Source organism: Coregonus lavaretus (assembly GCF_964263955.1).
Source record: "Coregonus lavaretus genome assembly, chromosome: 20".
NCBI lineage: Eukaryota > Metazoa > Chordata > Actinopteri > Salmoniformes > Salmonidae > Coregonus > Coregonus lavaretus.
In genome coordinates, this window is record NC_140007.1 from 24745364 (window position 1) to 24768679 (window position 23316).

Genomic DNA, 23316 nt, shown 5'->3' on the forward strand with positions numbered 1-23316 from the left:
TTTCCGTTGGTGCAACCACGGTGCAACCAGACAGTACCTCCACCGTGCGCATTCCCCCCGACTACCTCGATTTGGCACACGCATTTTCCAAAACGCAGGCGACCAAGTTACCACCTCATCGGGCTGGGGATTGCGCGATAAACCTCCGGGTAGATGCTGTGCCTCCCAGGAGTCATGTGTATCCCCTGTCACAGGCTGAAACGGAGGCTATGGAGACATACGTCACCGAGTCCCTGCAGCAGGGGTTTATACGTCCCTCCACTTCACCCACCTGCTCAAGTTTATTTTTTGTGAAGAAGAAAGACGGTGGTCTGCGCCCTTGCATTGATTACCGATCACTGAACAAGGGGACGATATTGATTTAGTTATCCTCTCCCCCTCATTCCTTCTGTGATTGAGTCAATGCATGGGGCGCGCTTCTTCACAAAATTAGATCTGCTGAATGCGTACAACCTGGTGCGTGTCCGAGAGGGGGACGAGTGGAAGACAGCATTCAGCACAACCACGGGTCATTAGGAATACCTGGTGATGCCTTACGGTTTGATGAATGCTCCATCCGTCTTCCAGTCCTTTGTGAACAAGGTGTTTTGGGACATGCTTGGTCGCAGTGTAGTGGTCTATATCGATGACATTCTGGTGTAGTCCGCTACGTGCGCCGAGCATGTGTCCCTGGTTCGCAAAGTGCTGGCCCGACTGTTGGAAAATGACCTTTATGCCAAGGCAGAAAAGTGTCTGTTTTTCCAACAGTCTGTCTCCTTCCTCGGATACCGCATTACCACCTCAGGTGTGGAGATGAAGGGAGATTGCATTTCAGCCGTGCGTAATTGGCTGACTCCAACCACGTTAAAGGAGGTGCAGCGCTTTATTGGATTTGCCAACTACTATCTGAGGTTTATCCGGGGCTTTGGCAAGGTCGCAGCTCCCATCGCATCTCTGTTGAAGGGTGGGCCGTCCCGGCTCCGCTGGTCTGCTGAGGATGACAGGCCCTTAAGTAACCTAAGGGGTCTGTTCACCTCAGCCCTGGTACTTGCCCAACCCGATCCATCACTACCGTTCGTAGTGGAGGTGGATACGTCCGAGGTAGGGATAGGCGCTGTCCTATCTCAACGCTCGGGCACGCCACCCAAGCTCCGCCCCTGTGCCTTCTTCTCTAAGAAGCTCAGCCCGGCGGAGCAGAACTACGACGTTGGTGATCGGGAGCTGTTGGCTGTTGTCCGAGCCCTGACCGTGTGGAGGCACTGGCTCGAAGGGGCGAAACACCCTTGCCTCGTCTGGACGGACCACCGTAACCTGGAGTACATCCGGGCAGCGAGGAGGCTGAACCCTCGCCAGGCCAGGTGGGCCCTATTCTTCACCCGGTTTGATTTTACTCTATCATACATCCCGGGTACGAAGAATGTGAAGGCAGACGCACTGTCACGGCTGTACGACACAGAGGAGAGGCCCCGTGTGCTTGTTTGGTTCCAGTGCGCCTGTTTTGCACACTGGACTGTTTGACGCAATTCTGCGTAACTCTGTATTCCGGAATAAACTCTGTATTCGGTGATTTGCCCTCCTGCGCCTGACTCCTTCAAATCACCCATCACACCGCCACCCAAAGGACATCCAGCCAACTTACTTTTAGTGTTGAAGCATCATCCAGACAGTTTTTTTGGTCAGAGTTCCATTCCTGAGATTTCTTTGGCAGGCTTAGTTGCTTGCATTAGCCATATAGTGGTAGTGGCCAGACTCACCCAAAAACGTGGTTCAAAACATCTCCACATAAAATTCTGAAGAAGATTATGTTTTCGGGGGGGCTGTAGAAAAATTGTCTGCAAACTTCCGCAATTGTGCTTTTAATGAAAATGGACTAGCTACTTCAGTCGAAGTACGTTGCCAGCAAAGATTTTTATAACTAACCCAATATAGACCAGAGCCTGTAGTTTCCAATGGGAGCAAATTAATCATAGTGGGCAGAGCCAAGCACAAGTTAGTGAGGTCCTATTGGCGCGTTCTAGCATTTATTTGCATATTTCCGTTAGGGAACGCCTACTCTGTGAAGTGCACTTGTGCAATAACTCAATTCACCCCTGCACTCCTTCTAAACAATGCCATTTTTTGAAACTTTGACAAAGGGTAAAGTCTACAAAACGCAGTCCACTCTGTTTGTTACAGATTATAGTTTTTGAAACAGAAAACTGTATGGAGATCAAATGTTTCATCGATGAGAAAATTAGCAGAATGTCGGCCAGAATCCCTCTCGCTCCATCTTCTCCCACTGTCGGCCACTGGGCTTCCTCTCATCACCATATTTGGTAGTGAGTGGAAATGCCAACTGAATGCCTCACATTTATTCATCCAGTGAAATATCTGGCTCATTGTTCTATTTGGCCTAGATGTCACTAGCTAGGACAGGGATAAGGATACAGATAGCCTAGATGACGAAGAAGAAGCTACATAGGTAGTTGGATTACTAAAGTAGTAGTGTAGAACATGTTTATCTGTTCATTTACTTATTAAAAAGTGTATTTTTCTATTAGTTGTATGTGTGTTTACTTGTATAACCTTGTATAACCTTTATTACAAATTGATTGTCTACAACACATACTGTACTTGCACAGTGTTGTCTTTATTTGGGAACATGTTTATGTGTCATAAAAATAAGCTTTCTTTATTTGGGAACAATGTTGAAGAACAAGTAACTTTATGTTGTTCACATACTCATAGCCACCTTGTATTTACATGGTTATAGCCATAGACATGTTGTGTAATAAATCTTGGCATCATTATGTGTTCAGTCTTTATACATTCTTGAGAATCAAGTGGTTCAGAGAAGCAGGTGCGTGTCCTCAGACTCCTTGAATCAAACATATACTCCTGAAGGTGAAGGATACTTTCTACGGATGGCCTCAACGACGCAGCAGGGTCTGCGCCAGAATGAATCAGTTGGACGGGCCTTTGATATCCATAGGCGGGCACGTTTTTTCACGGAACTTCCTATGTGTGCATGCGCTTGCGCGTTCACCATTTAAAAAAAAAGGTGTTATAGTAAAGACCAGAGGCAGCTCCTGAGTTTCAAGTTTGGGGAAGCTTACAATTTATCCTACCATTTACGATTATTTTTATAAGGCGAGAGCACCAGCCTCTGCCATATGGACACATTGATACACTGTGGTCCATTGGCAGCTAACAAAAGAGCACATAGAACTCAGAGATAGCATATAGGCCAATAAAGCGGTAGGCCTATAACTTCCATCGTCAACTAAGTAAAATACATAGGCCTAAAGCAGACAAATAAAAATTCCTGTTCTTTCAATCATATTAATCTCTCTACTCTGCCTGTCTGCCTCCCTTTCTATCTGTCTTGACTTGCGCTATCGCTAGTGAAGTCCAACATTGTATCAAATCATCAACTGGGTCCGGCTCAGGCGCACGCCTCCCTCAACGTTATCAGGACAGCGAAACCAGACTCATGCTCATTGCTCATGGAGCTCTCCAAATAAAAGACAATATGAAATAAACCAAAACTTGTTTCTCACAAGTGTAGCAGGTTTTGAACTCTGCAAACAATGTTTCCACTCCGAGAATGAAAATGGTAAATGACTGTAATTAATACATACATTAACAGAAATTAATGTAACCAAATGATGGGGGATTAATGGTACATTTACTAGGCACATATGTAATGGGGTATTGATAAAGAAATAAACAATCAAAGGGCAAACAATTCACAGAATGAAACAATGAATGTGCAAGAATTGGTGGGCGACAGCTGAGTGCATTCTAGAGCGCTGAGTGCATGCATTTTGGAGAGAGACCAGCCATATCTTTGCTGCACACCCCTCTCCTTCTTCTTGTTGTAACGTTTTAAATTATACTCAAGATACATTATCTTCACACATATTTTAGATGCTTTTCACTTTAGATGCAACTCAATCAGCTAGACATGTTGCCACGCAGGCTGCCCAAATTGTGGGCTTCCCAAATAGGCATAGACCTACACACTTGTGATTTGAAACAATCAACAGCAAAACAAATTAAAGAAGCTAATGATCCTCTGTGGCTAAGTCATGCTCTCTGGTGAAGTGTTTTGAATCTTTTCATTTTGACAGGAGTAATTATATAATTTTGGCAAAAAATCTATTTACTTTAAGGGAAGCCAGCATCCTAACAGTGCACTCACTGTGCACCAACCAACTTTCCTTTCCAATTCGCAAGAGGCTGAAATCAGAGATCTGTATATAATGACGAGATGCTCATGTCTCCGCCCTAACAATGGGAGTCGTTGTCCCAAAGGCAGGAAAGCAGGCGGCAAGCTTAGGTATGCATATACACAGACCCACGAAGAATTTGAAAACAAACCCAATTTCGATAAACTCCCATATCTATTGGGTGACATACCACAGTGTGCCATCACAGCAGCAAGATTTGTGACATGTTGCCACAAGAAAAGGGCAACCAGTGAAGAACAAACACTATTGTAAATACAATGCATATTTATGCTTATTTAGTTTCCATTTTGTACTTTAACTATTTGCACATAATATGACATTTTAAATGTCTTTATTATTTTGGAACTTTTGTGAGTGTAATGTTTACTGTTCATTTTTTTATATTGTTTATTTCACTTTTGTTTATTATCTATTTTACTTGCTTTGGCAATGTAAACATATGTTTTCCATGCCAATAAAGCCCCTTAAATTGAAATTGAATTATGCACATAGAAACGCATTGGGCTTATTCTGGGCAGATTTTGGGGAGAGTGAGCTCTCTCGCTTCGCCTCTTCCTCTCTGCTGAAACTCTCTCACCAGAGAAAGCATCCGAGTAGCAAAATAGCGCCGCTCTGTCTTACTGCCCATGTATCTGATGCTGTCCGGCCAGAAATAGTATGACATGCCATACTCTTTTGGTCCAGACAGAATCAGATACATGGTCTACACATACTGAGACAGAGGGCCCCCACCTTTCTAAAGAAATCTGCCCACTAATTTCCCTTCAAAATGTGTTTGCCTAAGGATAGCCATTATGCACATATCAAAATCGTACAAAAACTTTAAAATATACATTTTCCTTGAGACCGTTTTCCCCCAAGTTACCCTAACATTGGAATTTGTAATTGCTGCTGTTGTCAAAATGAGTCCATTGCAGACTGACAAACTATTAGACACTTGTTTAAATAGAATTTGATTTATGCAAGTAAAACAATGCATGACAATAATCAAAATCCAGTATTCCTATAACTTTTTAAAATGTAGCTTGACCTCTAGCTTCCTATTCACCTGAGCCTAAATTGTTTAATACCATTATGCTTCTCACACGTTGCTCTCAGAACCACATTACCAATGCTACAAATTAAAATCAATAGTTCTCATGAAGAGGTACTCACCACCTTGCAGATTCAGAACATCATTGGAGAGTGTACTAACCTGGAGCCATAATAATGATTTTATAAGTGAAACTGGTGTTCTATGCTTGCAGCCTGGACCACTGATGATGTCATATATGTACCCTTATTGTGACATCACAATACATAGTAAAGGGGAGGAGTCAGTCAGCATCCTGAACATTGATACTGCTCCAATCTACATTATCCATGGTAAAATAATCAATCCGTTTTATAACACATTACTTGCAATGACATGAGTAGATCATTAGCCAAAATATTGCCCAAAATATCAGAGAAATTACAGTGCAGCCTACAAGAATGTAATATGCTATCTTGTATCATCTATTGAGGATACAGTGGGGGAAAAAAGTATTTAGTCAGCCACCAATTGTGCAAGTTCTCCCACTTAAAAAGATGAGAGAGGCCTGTAATTTTCATCATAGGTACACGTCAACTATGACAGGCAAATTGAGAATTTTTTTCCCAGAAAATCACATTGTAGGATTTTTAATGAATTTATTTGCAAATTATGGTGGAAAATAAGTATTTGGTCACCTACAAACAAGCAAGATTTCTGGCTCTCACAGACCTGTCTTCTTTAAGAGGCTTCTCTGTCCTCCACTCGTTACCTGTATTAATGGCACCTGTTTGAACTTGTTATCAGTATACAGACACCTGTCCACAACCTCAAACAGTCACACTCCAAACTCCACTATGGCCAAGACCAAAGAGCTGTCAAAGGACACCAGAAACAAAATTGTAGACCTGCACCAGGCTGGGAAGACTGAATCTGCAATAGGTAAGCAGCTTGGTTTGAAGAAATCAACTGTGGGAGCAATTATTAGGAAATGGAAGACATACAAGACCATTGATAATCTCCCACGATCTGGGGCTCCACGCAAGATCTCACCCCGTGGGGTCAAAATGATCACAAGAACGGTGAGCAAAAATCCCAGAACCACACGGGGGGACCTAGTGAATGACCTGCAGAGAGCTGGGACCAAAGTAACAAAGCCTACCATCAGTAACACACTACGCCGCCAGGGACTCAAATCCTGCAGTGCCAGACGTGTCCCCCTGCTTAAGCCAGTACATGTCCAGGCCCGTCTGAAGTTTGCTAGAGTGCATTTGGATGATCCAGAAGAGGATTGGGAGAATGTCATATGGTCAGATGAAACCAAAATATAACTTTTTGGTAAAAACTCAACTCGTCATGTTTGGAGGACAAAGAATGCTGAGTTGCATCCAAAGAACACAATACCTACTGTGAAGCATGGGGGTGGAAACATCATGCTTTGGGGCTGTTTTTCTGCAAAGGGACCAGGACGACTGATCCGTGTAAAGTAAAGAATGAATGGGGCCATGTATCGTGAGATTTTGAGTGAAAACCTCCTTCCATCAGCAAGGGCATTGAAGATGAAACGTGGCTGGGTCTTTCAGCATGACAATGATCCCAAACACACCGCCCAGGCAACGAAGGAGTGGCTTCGTAAGAAGCATTTCAAGGTCCTGGAGTGGCCTAGCCAGTCTCCAGATCTCAACCCCATAGAAAATCTTTGGAGGGAGTTGAAAGTCCGTGTTGCCCAGCGACAGCCCCAAAACATCACTGCTCTAGAGGAGATCTGCATGGAGGAATGGGCCAAAATACCAGCAACAGTGTGTGAAAACCTTGTGAAGACTTACAGAAAACATTTGACCTGTGTCATTGCCAACAAAGGGTATATAACAAAGTATTGAGAAACTTTTGTTATTGACCAAATACTTATTTTTCACCATAATTTGCTAATAAATTCATTAAAAATCCTACAATGTGATTTTCTGGATTTTCTTTCTCATTTTCTCTGTCATAGTTGACGTGTACCTATGATGAAAATTACAGGCCTCTCTCATCTTTTTAAGTGGGAGAACTTGCACAATTGGTGGCTGACTAAATACTTTTTTTCCCCCACTGTATATATATATTAAGTGATCAGTCATCATTGACATACTGTACTTAATTAAATAAAGTTAAAAATAAAATAAAAAATCACACTAATATTAATAAAATCAAATACTGTAAAGTTTTCATTTATTGCCACATTACATGTCATACCCGACAGAGTGCTTCACAATCATTCATAAGCAAATCTCCCAACTGAATAATTTATTTAAACCTGATCAATAATACTGGAACTGCCATTAACCAGATAAAATATACATTCTTTACAAATCAACGAAACAATTTCAGTATCGTTCACAAAACATTTCATTCTGTTTACAATGATGTCTCTCTCTTCCCTTTCCTTTCTTCTTTGGCTGTAATCAGAGAAATTAAACTCAAAACAAACTCAAAGAGGAGGCCAAGATGTACTGCATGGTCATTGTGAAAAGCAGCCCCCATTCACCAGCATAGAAAGAGTCAAGACAGTGTCTCTCTACAGAGGAAACTATGTATACCATCGTGGGTCACTATCAAACACCCTCATAGTCAACCACAACCCTGAACACATATTCACACACACACACCCTATCGCAGGCACCGTACATTTGCAAAGAAACTAAAGGGTATATGAAAGTCATCCAATGTGATTGAGATTGATTCTGTGTGCAAAACATTGTCATCCGCTGCTTTATTTGGCCATGCTCTGTCTATATACTAAGTGTATTTAGAGCTGGCACTAGAGTGACCGGCTCCGAGAGGATCTGGTTCTGGTCAGGTGTTCCTTTGCTCTGAAGAACCTTCTGTCGATGTCTTTCCTCTTGTCGCTTTTTCTTCTCCAAGTGCTGTTGCTCTTTTCTCTGCTTGTTTGAAGCCTGAGAGAGGGGTTGAAAAACGGGGGTCAAGATGAAAAAGGGGGATTCATGTCCGTTCTGAATTAAATTGAGAAATGCAGGTCAATTTCATCTGGAACTTGAATTGAAATAGTCGCACAGACTCAGAATACTGATACAGAATTGGAATTTGAGTGCAGAGCCGTCGTGTAGCGTTAACACTCTCCGGCACATGTCACATATACTGTTAAAACTCCCCACATGAGACCAGGGTTCAATCCATGTGTACACCTTTCCCACTGTTTCTCCAACTTGCCTGTCTCCCCACCTCAATTCCTTACTGTCTGAATAGAATGTGTTAAAAGACCAACAAATATTTTTTTTTTAAGAATTGGAATTTGAGCATCTTACCTTGGATTTGTGTAGGTTGCCTCCATCAGGTGGTGGTTTGTGCTCACTGCACTCTGTCCCTGCCTCTCTACACGCAGAGCATGATCCTGAAGCACACTGGCCGTGACACACTTGGGCCACTAGCTCAGAATCCACCAGCCACCCAGCGTTGATGGTGGCGGCACTCAGCTGAAACAGATTCTCCTCTTCCCCTGAGAGACATGGCACACAAAACACATGGGGTCAGTTGCAGTGAATATATCACATCAGATGCTCCTGTTGATCATTATCAAAGGGTTTTGGTTGGTAGCTCCCTCTAAAAGATGGAAATCCTCAAAACAGCCAATAAACATCAGTTGTATTTATTAGCAATGTTTATTATATGCAGTGGGCTAAGACTGCAGACAAATTACAGTTTGGTATGAGTTGGGATTAGAAAATGACCCCAAACAGCTAGTAGACACTGATAATCAGAATCCAATGGGGGAGAAGACAGAGGGGACACTCACAGTGTGGGCCCCTGTTCTTCAGGGAATTTAGGATCACATTGTCCTCCTCTGAGGGGGTGGGCGAGGGGGCTTTCCGTCTGTCCCTCTGGCCGTCACCAAACTCACGCTGCCCACTCGAATTATGTAGATTCTAGAGTGGGGTGGGGGGGGATAAAGGATATTTGTTTGAGAACAGGACTAATCCAATGGTCCAAATATTTGGTAGTGAGTTTTTAGCTGAAGGGGTTGTTATTTGTACCTCTATATGCAGCTGAGCAGGACTCTCAGAGTTGTCACCGATTGGTCTTACACTGTCGTAATGGTCTCCATAGCGATAGGCAATGTGTAGCTCTCGGCCAACCAGCTTCTCAGAGCCATTTATCTGAATTGAGGAAACATAATGAGTAGGACTTATCAATAGGGGTATTTCTTACATTAGAAGAGGACTTCAGTTTAAAAAACAGTATTGTGCCAGAATGTGGTCTAGTGGTAGGACCACATATACCACCTGGCAACAGGGGATTCATGCCTCTCCTCACTGACTTTTTCATATATACCCTTCTATTTTGTACTACACCCTTGTCCACTTTCCCGTTGTTCTTTCATAAAAACATAATAATAATAAACTATAAAAAAATAGGCCTACTTAATGAGATTGGGATCTCCTTTAAAAACAAACAAACAAATAGTAAAATAAAGTGTTTCACCAATTGTGCACTACTATACCCTTTATACAGCTTAATGTCTCTTAGCCAAAAGTAGTAAACTATATGGGCAATAGGGTGTCATTGAGGATCCTACCTCCCACAGTGGCGTGTTGAGCTGATGAATGACCACTTTAAGCTGTTGACTGCGGGCGAATGCCACGATGGCATCATTACCAGCAAAAGTACCAGGCTGGGAGAGGTTTGACACTGAGAGGAAGATAACAACATAACAGAGAGAAAGATTAGTGACAAGACCTTTAAAGACAATCTGTAGGATGACTTGCATACCATCAGAAACTTGGGCAGCCAACAACATTTTCACATGCAAATAGTATTTGATTTCTATCATATTGGGCCGTTTCCTTACAATGCTGTGCGAAGGGCACATCATCCTCCACAAAGGGCTCAAAGTCCTGCCGGTGTGACATCATGTACTGCACAGTCTCCTGTCGCAGGCGCAAGTGTCCCCGAGAGTGTCCCTCCAACTGGTCACCTAGAGCCCGGAACAGGCAGTTACTAAAGGACGGACACACAGTATTAGTCAACGTTATAACAGCCTTTTATAACAGCACTTAGGTGGTGTTCCAGGCTGACTACATTGCAGACTTTGCATTGCATCAACCAATTATTGCGTGCCACGTCATCAATTACGCAATCTGGCATCAGATTGCTATATCATATGATACAGTGGGGAAAAAAAGTATTTAGTCAGCCACCAATTGTGCAAGTTCTCCCACTCAAAAAGATGAGAGAGGCCTGTAATTTTCATCATAGGTACACGTCAACTATGACAGACAAATTGAGAAGAAAAAAATCCAGAAAATCACATTGTAGGATTTTTAATGAATTTATTTGCAAATTATGGTGGAAAATAAGTATTTGGTCACCTACAAACAAGCAAGATTTCTGGCTCTCACAGACCTGTAACTTCTTCTTTAAGAGGCTCCTCTGTCCTCCACTCGTTACCTGTATTAATGGCACCTGTTTGAACTTGTTATCAGTATAAAAGACACCTGTCCACAACCTCAAACAGTCACACTCCAAACTCCACTATAGCCAAGACCAAAGAGCTGTCAAAGGACACCAGAAACAAAATTATAGACCTGCACCAGGCTGGGAAGACTGAATCTGCAATAGGTAAGCAGCTTGGTTTGAAGAAATCAACTGTGGGAGCAATTATTAGGAAATGGAAGACATACAAGACCACTGATAATCTCCCTCGATCTGGGGCTCCACGCAAGATCTCACCCCGTGGGGTCAAAATGATCACAAGAACGGTGAGCAAAAATTCCAGAACCACACAGGGGGACCTAGTGAATGACCTGCAGAGAGCTGGGACCAAAGTAACAAAGCCTACCATCAGTAACACACTACGCCGCCAGGGACTCAAATCCTGCAGTGCCAGACGTGTCCCCCTGCTTAAGCCAGTACATGTCCAGGCCCGTCTGAAATTTGCTAGAGTGCATTTGGATGATCCAGAAGAGGATTGGGAGAATGTCATATGGTCAGATGAAACCAAAATATAACTTTTTGGTAAAAACTCAACTCGTCGTGTTTGGAGGACAAAGAATGCTGAGTTGCATCCAAAGAACACCATACCTACTGTGAAGCATGGGGGTGGAAACATCATGCTTTGGGGCTGTTTTTCTGCAAAGGGACCAGGACGACTGATCCGTGTAAAGGAAAGAATGAATGGGGCCATGTATCGTGAGATTTTGAGTGAAAACCTCCTTCCATCAGCAAGGTCATTGAAGATGAAACGTGACTGGGTCTTTCAGCGTGACAATGATCCCAAACACACCGCCCGGGCAACGAAGGAGTGGCTTCGTAAGAAGCATTTCAAGGTCCTGGAGTGGCCTAGCCAGTCTCCAGATCTCAACCCCATAGAAAATCTTTGGAGGGAGTTGAAAGTCTGTGTTGCCCAGCGACAGCCCCAAAACATCACTGCTCTAGAGGAGATCTGCATGGAGGAATGGGCCAAAATACCAGCAACAGTGTGTGAAAACCTTGTGAAGACTTACAGAAAACGTTTGACCTGTGTCATTGCCAACAAAGGGTATATAACAAAGTATTGAGAAACTTTTGTTATTGACCAAATACTTATTTTCCACCATAATCTGCAAATAAATTCATTAAAAATCCTACAATGTGATTTTCTGGATTTTTTTTCCTCATTTTGTCTGTCATAGTTGACATGTACCTATGATGAAAATTACAGGCCTCTCTCATCTTTTTAAGTGGGAGAACTTGCACAATTGGTGGCTGACTAAATACTTTTTTTCCCCACTGTATGTGGTTAGCTGATATGTTAAATACCTATCCAGGCGTTGTGAGGTCTGGCAAGTGTCTGCAATGTAGTCAGCCTGGAACATGGCCCTTCTCTCTCTGAATCTTACCCATCACCGGGCACCTCTCTCAGTTTGAGCTCCAGCGCATGGAGCTGGTTGGAGAAGCTGACAAACTCCTCTCCCTCGTCCCCGTCCTGGGGCCGGTTCTTACGGTCCTTTGCGATTGCCCTGCGCGCGGCCCGCTCATCCCGCTTCCGCTCAGCGTCACACTTCCTGTTGCCGCCACGCACTGGCTTTCCTGTCTGCTTCCTAGACATGGCTGCCGGGCCTACAGACACAGATCTTTACAGATGCAGTAGATCTCTGTCACTCACTGGCACATGCAGTTGGGTTACTTCCACACAGGTGGAATCCTGTGTTTCAGAAAGAGGAGGGAAAGAATAGAGATGAGGAGAGTTTGAATGTAACTTAGAAAATGAGCTACAACGTGTACCAACTCAGTTACTTCCACATTTCACATACACTAACTGGTACAGTAGCCAGCTACAAAAAGATGGTTCTTATTAGCTAGTTACTGTCAGTTGATACGTGGCACAGCAGGCAATTGCAATTCCAAATGGGTTAGCTAATTATGCTGTAGCTGTCTAGCTCTCAAACTGTAGGCGGCATTCTGCCTTCTCCCTACTGTTTTCAGCCTTCAGCTTCGCCCATGACTGGCTCATGTGAACTACAATCCCGACGCTGTGTTTTATTGTTTAGAAACGTCAATAATCATCGCTTGTGATATATCTTTCATCAGTGAGAAATAATCCTTCATATTAAAAAATATATACTTAATCGAGCACACAGCCATGCAATCTCCATAGACAAATATTGGCAGTAGAATGGCCTTACTCTAGGATGCCACCTTTCCAACAAGTCAGTCCGTCAAATTTCTCCCCTCCTAGAATTGCCCAGGTCGACTGTAAGTGCTGTTATTGTGAAGTGGAAACGTCTAGGAGCAACAACGGCTCAGCCGCGAAGTGGTAGGCCACACAAGCTCACAGAACTGCCTCTGGAAACAACGTCAGCACAAGAACTGTTTGTTGGGAGCTTCATGAAATGGGTTTCCATGGCCGAGCAGCTGGACACAAGCCTAAGATCACCATGTGCAATGCCAAGCGTCGGCTGGAGTGGTGTAAAGCTCGCCGCCATTGGACTCTGAAGCAGTGGAAACGCGTTCTCTGGAGTGATGAATCACACTTCACCATCTGGCAGTCTGACGGACGAATCTGGGTTTGGCAGATGCCAGAAGAACACTACCTGCCCCAATGCATAGTGCCAATTGTAAAGTTTGGTGGAGGGGGAATAATGGTCTGCGGTTGTTTTTCATGGTTCGGTCTAGGCCCCTTAGTTCCAGTGAAGGGAAATCTTAACGCTACAGCATACAATTACATTCTAGATGATTCTGTGCTTCCAACTTTGTGGCAACAGTTTGGGGAAAGCCCTTTCCTGTTCCAGCATGACAATGCCCCTGTGCACAAAGCGAGGTCCATACAGAAATGGTTTGTCGAGATCGGTGAGGAAGAACTTGACTGGCCTGCACAGAGCCCTGACCTCAACCCCATCAAACACCTTTGGGATGAATTGGAACGCCAACTGCGAGCCAGGCCTAATCACCCAACATCCGTGCCTGACCCCACTAATGCTCTTGTGGCTGAATGGAAGCAGGTCCCCTTCCAACATCTAGTGGAAAGCCTTCCCAGAAGAGTGGAGGCTGTTACAGCAGCAAACGGGGGACTAACTCCATATTAATGCCCATGCTTTTGGAATGAGATGTTCGACGAGCAGGTGTCCACATACTTTTGGTAATGTAGTGACCCGATCCTGTAGGTTCATGCTCTACAACATTCGGACAGTACGACCCTGCCTTACACAGGTCCTAATCCAGGCACTTGTCATCTCCCGTCTGGATTGCTGCAACTCGCTGTTGGCTGGGCTCCCTGCCTGTGCCATGAAACCCCTACAACTCATCCAGAATGCCGCAGCCCGTCTGGTGTTCAACCTTCCCAAGTTCTCTCACGTCACCCCGCTACTCCGCACACTCCACTGGCTTCCAGTTGAAGCTCGCATCTGCTACAAGACCATGGTGCTTGCCTACGGAGCTGTGAGGGGAACGGCACCTCCGTACCTTCAGGCTCTGATCAGTCCCTACACCCAAACGAGGGCATTGCGTTCATCCACCTCTGGCCTGCTGGCCCCCCTACCTCTGCGGAAGCACAGTTCCCGCTCAGCCCAGTCAAAACTGTTCGCTGCTCTGGCACCCCAATGGTGGAACAAGCTCCCTCACAACGCCAGGACAGCGGAGTCACTCACCACCTTCCGGAGACACTTGAAACCCCACCTCTTTAAGGAATACATGGGATATGATAAAGTAATCCTTCTACCCCCCCCTTACCCCACAAAAAAATAAAAACGTTAGTGGACTGGCCAGTTTTGAGCTTTACTGTAGCTAGTTATAGCTAATTGCATTAGCTGATCATTAGCTGATAAGTAACTAGCTAGCTAGCGAGCAACTGTTATGCCAGCTGGATATGACTGCAAGAAAGCTAGGTTAGCCGACTATTTAGCTAGCTGGCTAAGTAACGACTTTGCAAACGTTAGCTGCTAATGCTAATGGATAGGTCTGTTAGCCAGCTGGCTAGCTCGAGTCTCGTTCTCGCTGATTTCTAGTTAAACACAACAGTGATTAAATGTCAAGCCATCAGAATATAACGAAAGTAACAATTTACTCACATTCCATAGAGCGCACCCAATGATACGCAACACACGTCCTATACTACGTTATTTTTGCCTAAATCAGATCTGACTCATGAGTTTGTTTACAATTCCTGTTCAGCACCACCTCCGAGACTGTAAGAGTACGGAAGCATGAGTGCATCAAATCAAATCAATAGGTCGTTTTCAATAAAACGTCACAATACGTTCGATTTGGCTGCTGTGGGGCAAGTAGACCCCCAGCTCCACTAAAACCATTCACAACTACGTGCCGTTTTCAAGGGATTGTTAAATAAATGTTATAACCATTTGGTTTTAATATCATCACCTATTGAGCATAGTCAGCAACTACAAATGTCAGATTATTCCATGCAAAACAATTGCGCACATTTAGCTGTATCATCAGAGTTATACTGCAAGTAATTGCATGCTTTTCATGATCAGTAAAGATCAACGATGCAGAAAGAAAAAAAATATTTAACTAAATGTATTTGTATTTGAGTATTTACCAGCATTTATAACTTGAGTCTGATAATTCTCTGTACTAAACAGTTAATCTGATAATACTTGTGGAATATAAAAACACTTGCTTGATATATTCTTTCCAGTTCCTTGAAATATTTTGCAAATGCAACTTATTTCTATGTGTAAACTCAAATGGCCTATTCATTTATTTTACATTTTAGTAGATGCTCTTATCAAGAGCAACTTACAGTAGTGAGTGCATACATTTTAGTAGTGGTCTCCCATGGGAATCAAACCCACAACCCTAGCATTGCAAGCACCATTCTCTACCAACTGAGCCACATCATCACAAACCACTTGATGTCTCAATGTACTCAAGTGTACAGGTATCAAACCTAGATGACCAGCCTATGTACAATACAGTAATGTACATTTAGCGTACAGTAAGTGGTTTGTAAGGATGTTAAATTAATACTGCACAAAAAGTGGCTGTTTTCCATGTTATTTGATCAAGAAAAGTATTTATTTTGATGTGGATGTTTTGTGTCTTTGCCCATAATTTAGCACCTTTTGATGTAAATGTTTGAGACCAGGGTTTTGTTCTTTCTGGATTCTATTAGAATGACAATAGCAGAGAAAGGGACAGGGCAACAACTCTTACAATTCCAACTATTGAATCCTGTAAGATACTGTTCTTAATTATACAACTACATTTTTTGCCAAAGATGTTTGTTGAGATGTTTAAAAAATGTTTTTGCCAGCACTGCAGATGTCTATATCGGTCCGCTAATACTAGTAAAGGCCCTGTGCACTACTTTTGTGAAAAATATATATTTTTCTACAATTTGTTTTCTATATTTTTAAATAAATATATTTTTTAAAATCTGATTTTTCAGGGGGTGCTACAGCACCCTCAGCACCCCTACTTCCCGCAGCTATGTACCACGGTAAATGCACCCTTCTGCTGCTTGATAGGCAGAGCCCACAAAATATGGGAAATTAACCTAAACCACTCATATCAATCAATCAATCACATTTGATTTATAAAGCCCTTTTTATATCAGCAGATGTCACAAAGTGCTATACAGAAAACCCAGCCTAAAACCCCAAACAGCAAGCAATGCAGATGTAGAAGCACGGTGGCTAGGAAAAACTCCCTAGAAAGGCAGAAACCTAGGAAGAAACCTAGAGAGGAACCAGGCTCTGAGGGGTGGCCAGTCCCCTTCTGGCTGTGCCGGGTGGAGATTATAACAGTACATGTTCCATTAAGGCCAGATTTTTCTCCAAGATGTTCAAACTTTCATAGATGACCAGCAGGGTCAAATAATAATCACAGTGGTTGTAGAGGTTGCAACAGGTCAGTACATCAGGAGTAAATGTCACTTGGCTTTTCATAGCAGGGCATTTAGAGGTTGAAATAGCAGGTGCGGTAGAGAGAGAGAGTTGAAAACAGCAGGTCTGGGACAATGTAGCACGTTCGGTGAACAGGTCAGGGTTCCATAGCCGCAGGCAGAAGAGTGGAAATTGGAGCAGCAGCACGACCAGGTGGACTAGGGACAGCAAGGAGTCATCAGGCCAAGTAGTCCTGAGGCATGGTCCTAGGGCTCAGGTTCTCAGGGATGGGAGGGAGAGAGCGAAAGAGAGAGAATTAGAGGGAGCATACTTAAATTCACACAGGACACCGGATAAGACAGGAGAATAACACCAGATATAACAGACTGACCCTAGCCCCCCGGCACCTAGACTATTGCAGCATAGATACTGGAGGCTGAGACAGGGGGGGCTAGGGTCAGGTATAGTTCAGGTATAGTTGACTTGTATTTTATATCACTCAAATATCAAATATCCAAATAATGGTGGCCAATATTGAGAGATATCATGAGGCTACTCTACATATCTGAAATTACATGATCAATTGATGTTACTGATCATGAAAAGAATGCAGTTACTTGCTGTATAACTGATGATAGAGCTAAATGCGCGCAGTTGTTTTGCATGGAATAATCAGAAATTTGTAGGTCTGACTATGCTCTTCAAGAGGTGATGATATTACAACCAAATAATTAACATTTATTTAACAATCCCTTGAAAACGGCACGCAGTTGTCAATGGTTTTAGCCGAGCTGTGGGTCTCCTTGTCCCCCAACAGAAAAATCGAACGCTCTTATTGAAAATGACCTATTTGTAAAACGTTCAGCTCACCTTAAAACCCCTACTTCAACTGTGTTGATAAATGTTAATTACTTGATTTTCACTAAGCAAGAATGGTTTAGTTAATGTTGATGTAGAAACATTGGGGATAGAGTGGGGCACTTTCACAGGGAAAGACAACCCCTTGGTAGTAATCTTTAAAACAGTTACATATCGTTAGTAATTGTGTAGGCTAGGCCTACTTATTAACGCTGTGGTTAAGTTCAGATCAAGCTTTCTGTGCTATGAAACAACTTTGCATGTCTACCAACTGAGATATGAAAACTTGGTTGGTACATGATGGTCAACAGTCATCAAGCGAACAAGCTCTGAATCATGTTCATCTCAGAAATCTGTGTGTTACAGTGTATGACTCAGGATAAAGTGAAAATCTGTTACATTTTGAAGCACCACAATGCAGGCTCTCTTCTCCAGTCCTCTCCTCCTTATGTCAGATTGCAGTTGGAAAGAGTCTTGTGGAGGAGGAGTGGGTTGAGGAGGACAGAGAGTGTTTGCTGTGTAGAATACCATCAGACATTGTCACAGATGTAGCCTCAGGACCAAAAAAAGCATCAGCAGGCATTAGAAGGAAAAAAGAATGTCTATATAACAACAAGAAGAAAACACAGTCCAGTGTATACCTTCCCAGTTGTATTAGAGATTAGCATTACAAACTAAAACGATGTGTTCTGGTTTAGATGCTAGGAATGTATTTGCTTGTATTTGTTTATGCACTGACATCTTGTACATAAAGCAGCTATCTGCTTTGTTTAAATTATAAAGGGATGTACTATACCTGCTCTACTCAGTACCTTAGCCTTATACGAGAAGGTAAGGATCAACAACAAGGTTAACATGATGCCCCTTTGACTACGTGTAGCCTATATGGTTCATTGTTCATTTACAACACTCATTTCAGCAAATAGTGAAGAAGACATAAGTACATTCATTAGTTAAGTCAACTTAAGTCAAGTCACAATTTATTTAAAGTCCATTTCATAAAGTCTCAACACACTTTACAGAGTCCAGTGACAGCAGGAGGAAAGATGGAAGGATCGCAGTTGAATTAATAGGGGACGAACAGATACATATCATTGAGGAAAAGTGTTAGATTGTGTTAGGCCAAAAGAAACAGCATTTTGAACAGGAAAGTTGGTCCAACACAGAAAGCAAAGATAGAAAGAGGGAGAAATCCATTGGAAGTGGTGCATTCCATGGTACTGAACTAGTAGGCTAGTAGCCTAGTAGCCCAATACGGAGAAAGAGGGAGAAATACATTGGCAGTGGTGCTCTCCTGAACTGATAGCAAGCAGCCTAGTAGCCCAACACAAAGGGAGCGTGGCAGGCTGCTTTCCATGGTCCTGAATTCGTAAACTAGCCTTGTGGCTAATTTTGATTGCTAACCTCTTAAGGATCGAACCCTTTTTTACCATTTTCGCCTAAAATGACATACCCTAATCTAACTGCCTGTAGCTCAGGACCTGAAGCAAGGATATGCATATTCTTGATACCATTTGAAAGGAAACACTTTGAAGTTTGTGGAAATGTGAAATGAATGTAGGAGAATATAACACATTAGATCTGGTAAAAGATAATACAAACAAAAAAACAAGCGTTTTCTGTTATTATTATTATTATTATTATTATTTTTTTTAATCATCTTTGAAATGCAAGAGAAAGGCAACAATATAATATTGCAGTTTAGGTGCAATTTCAATTTAGCAGTGTGTGCAAAGTTTCAGATTGATCCAGTGAAGCGTTGCAATACTGGACTATTTTGTATCAAGTCTGCCCAAATGTGCCGAATTGGTCAATTGATACATTTTCAAGTACATAACTATAGAGAACATATAACAATTATATGGTAATACAAAATGTAACGTTACACACTCCCAGGAATGTCATACATGATGGATTGTTATCTTCTACACTAACTTTCACACATCTAGATGGCGGGGTGGGTGTGGAGACAGTGACAGCAGGGCTTCAAACTGTAGAACCCATTTCCTACATTTGAATATAAAAATTGATTTGATCAAACAAAACTATGCTACATTTTATCTCTGGGACCCTTAGGATGACAAATCAGAGCAAGATTACTGAATGTAAGTACACTACCGTTCAAAAGTTTGGGGTCACTTAGAAATGTCCTTGTTTTCCATGAAAACATACATGAATGAGTTTGAATAGGAAATATAGCAAAATGAAGAGGAAATGTAGTCATTGACAAGGTTAGAAATAATTATTTTTAATTGAAATAATAATTGTGTCCATCAAACTTTGCTTTCGTCAAAGAATCCTCCATTTGCAGCAATTACAGCCTTGCAGACCTTTGGCATTCTAGTTGTCAATTTGTTGAGGTAATCTGAAGAGATTTCACCCCTTGCTTCCTGAAGCACCTCCCACAAGTTGGATTGGCTTGATGGGCACTTCTTATGTACCATACAGTCAAGCTGCTCCCACAACAGCTCAATAGGGTTGAGATCCGGTGACTGTGCTGGCCACTCCATTATAGACAGAATACCAGCTGACTGCTTCTTCCCTAAATAGTTATTGCATAGTTTGGAGCTGTGCTTTGTCCTGTTGTAGGAGGAAATTGGCTCCAATCAAGTGCCGTCCACAGGGTATGGCATGGCATTCCAAAATGGAGTGATAGCCTTCCTTCTTCAAGATCCCTTTTACCCTGTACAAATCTCCCACTTTACCACCAAAGCACCCCCAGACCATCACATTGCCTCCACCATGCTTGACAGATGGCATCAAGCACTCCTCCAGCATCTTTTCATTTGGTCTGCGTCTCACAAATGTTCCTCTTTGTTTCTGGCCATTTTGAGCCTGTAATCGAACCCACAATTGCTGATGCTCCAGATAGTCAACTAGTCTCAAGAAGGCCAGTTTTATTGCTTATTTAATCAGCACAGCAGTTTTCAGCTGTGCTAACATAATTGCAAAAGGGTTTTCTAATGATCAATTAGCCTTTTAAAATGATAAACTTGAATTAGTAAACACAACGTGCCATTGGAACACAGGACTGATGGTTGCTGATAAAGGGCCTCTGTATGCCTATGTAGATATTCCATTAACAATCAGCCGTTTCCAGCTACAATAGCCATTTACAACATTAACAATGTCTACACTGTATTTCTGATCAATTTGATGTTATTTTAATGGAGGAAAAAAAATGCTTTTCTTTCGAAAACAGGGACATTTCTAAGTGACCCCAAACTTTTGAACGGTAGTGTACATTATTTACCTTCAGAGGTGATTGTATCAAACCAGTTGCCATGATATGTTTTTTGTTGTTGTGCACTCTCCTCAAACAATAGCATGGTATTTTTTCACTGTAATAGCTACTGTAAATTGGACAGTGCAGTTAGATTAACAAGAATGTAAGCTTTCTTCCCGTATGTCTACGTCCTGGAAAGTTTGCTGTTACTTACAACAGTCATACAAATCACATTAGCGCACGTTAGCTCAACCGTCCCATATACGGGACACGGATCCCATTGAGGTTAAAGAACATACAGCTATGACTATTGAAGGTAACAAAGCAGAATGTAATTACATTGTGTAACGACAGTTTATCTTCCAACAGGTAGCCTGATAGGGGGCATCCTTGGGAATTTGTCCAGAATGCATAGCCTAGTTTAATTATATGTTTAGGCTATAGAATTAGCCAACTAAGTAGGGCTAAATACATTTGCTATCTAGCTTGCATCTTGTGAGATTTGTCTTTGGGTTGTGTTGCACAACCAGTTAGGTCTGAATGAACAACCTGGACTCAGGGGTAAGCATAACATAGTAAATGTAAATGCGGGACACTCCAATTTGTATGATATGTTACGTTTCGAATGGTATGTATTAATTGGTGGCTGTCCATCATCCATTTTGTATGATATGTTACGAATTACAATTTGTATGATATGTTACGAATTGCAATTCTTACAATATATCACGAATTTGAAAAATGTATGATATGGGTCATTCTACAGATTCGGTGACATTTCAGTATTGTCAGTGTCCCAAGATGTACTAGTGTTATAACTTGTCAGAACATTTATCAAACTACACTTAAATTACAACATTTCAAAGTTTTACATGTTTTTAATATGGAGTAGAGAATATGATTTTAAACAGAGATGAATTTCAATACTTATATGTTTGCTTTTCTTAGGAGTATTAAGAATTTCGCCTGTCCCTATTGACCATCATGCAAATGGCGTGACTCATTTTGAGTACACAGTGTTAAATAATAATGCTTTTTTTTTGTTAAATTAATTGTATATGCCCCCTTATTATGCATAATCCATTTTCTCAGCATAAGACATTTTATTTTCTGAGAAATTCGGGCTTTTACCCCTGTCCTTGTTTTTCTTTCAACCCCGTAATGCAACAATACCCCCACTCACAATTAAATAATGGTTTGATCCTGTGGACATCATTTATGAGGAAGTGACATCATACAAGTCTTCAGAGAAGCCTGGTGTGACAAGTGGTAAGCTGCTCTCTCACTTTTTATAAATATTTCATGTTTTTTAAGCACATATGGGCTTTGTCAATCTCAGGTATTCAACTCTGTTGGGGGGGGGGGGAATTCATAGTTAAGATTTTACCAATAATTTTTTTTATAGCTATGAAGTATAACAATGTCTTTTGTTGAATAAGGCCATGTGGCACACTGCTAGCTGCTAGCATCCCGAATTAGCAACAGATTAGCACAAAATCTTCAACCCTGTCACATTCAACCCCATCACATTTTTCAATGTTACGGGGTTGAATGGCTGTTACAGGGTTGAATAGCTGTTAAATCTTAACAATATTTAATGTATATTGCTTAATACCAATCATATTTTCTTGTTGAATGTTTGTTGTTTACGGTTTTACAGTATCAACTAAAAGTACGAGGAATTTTTGAAAATAATAACTTTAAAAAAGTGACAATTAATTTGTTCTCTCTCCTATTTACATTGACATATTTAGGAGTATTATCTGCAAGTTCATGTTCATTTTACTACATAGTGATTAAAAGGATACAATATTTAGTCTTGAAGAGTAAGCAGGTCATTGACTTGACCTTGACCTACAATTTCAGATTCAACAATGGAAAAAACAGCAGCAGAAAGGAAACACACATAGAGAGGAAGGTGAGGGACATCCGCGCGCCGGTGGTCAGGTAATTCTCCTGGAAATGTAAGATCTTTAAGACACGAGGTGGTGGTGGTCATGGACACACAATCAACAGAAAATAAAGTTTTGTTGCTTTAAAGCATAATTTGGTAATGCATAAAAAGACTAGAGAATGTAAATGAAGACTAGTCTAAAAAGACATACAGTATACTGCCTTGGCAACTGGTGCGTGAGGGGTTCATGTTCACTAGCCGACTGGTTTGTACTGACATATTTAGGAGTATTATCTGCAAGTTCACGTTCATTTTACTACATAGTGATTAAAAGGATACAGTAATTAGTTTTGGAGAGTAAACTGGTCATTGACTTGACCTTGACCTACAATTTCAGATGTTGTTACTGTTATTAGTTCATTAATGTGTTTTACTCTGTCTAGCTTTCATCTAGATTCTTTAGATTTTAAAAGCTATGTTGACAGTAGGTTTAAAAATGTTTAAAATGTTTAAAAAATGGCAACATGTTAGTGATCTCAAAAGATAAAACATATGACATGTGATGCTTTTCACTCAACCCTGTTACATGATTTTCAACCCTGTTGCGGTGCATTCATCCCTGTTACGAGATTATTTTTTTTACATTTTTGTATTAAATACACAAAATATAACATCAATAGTGTTTTTATTGTGTGTATTAAATCAGGGTAAATAAGGCTATTTCAATTTTGTCAGGAATTACGCAGCATTCTTGCACATTTCTTGCGAAAATGTGGAGTTAGATTAGAAATTTC

General features: G+C 41.7%; 1 protein-coding gene across 1 annotated transcript; it reads right to left on the minus strand.

Annotated features, from left to right (window-relative positions):
- Positions 1–7417: 7417 nt before the first annotated feature.
- Positions 7418–14892, minus strand: otud3 (OTU deubiquitinase 3). Its single transcript, XM_084184461.1, has 8 exons — positions 14766–14892; positions 12099–12403; positions 10070–10218; positions 9797–9909; positions 9255–9377; positions 9017–9146; positions 8529–8719; positions 7418–8159 (listed from the first exon to the last, which is right to left on the minus strand). The coding sequence occupies exons 2-8, from the start codon at positions 12305–12307 to the stop codon at positions 7995–7997; spliced, it is 1080 nt and encodes a 359-aa protein (XP_084040587.1). The 5' UTR covers positions 12308–12403; positions 14766–14892; the 3' UTR covers positions 7418–7994.
- Between the last annotated feature and the right edge of the window lie 8424 nt (positions 14893–23316).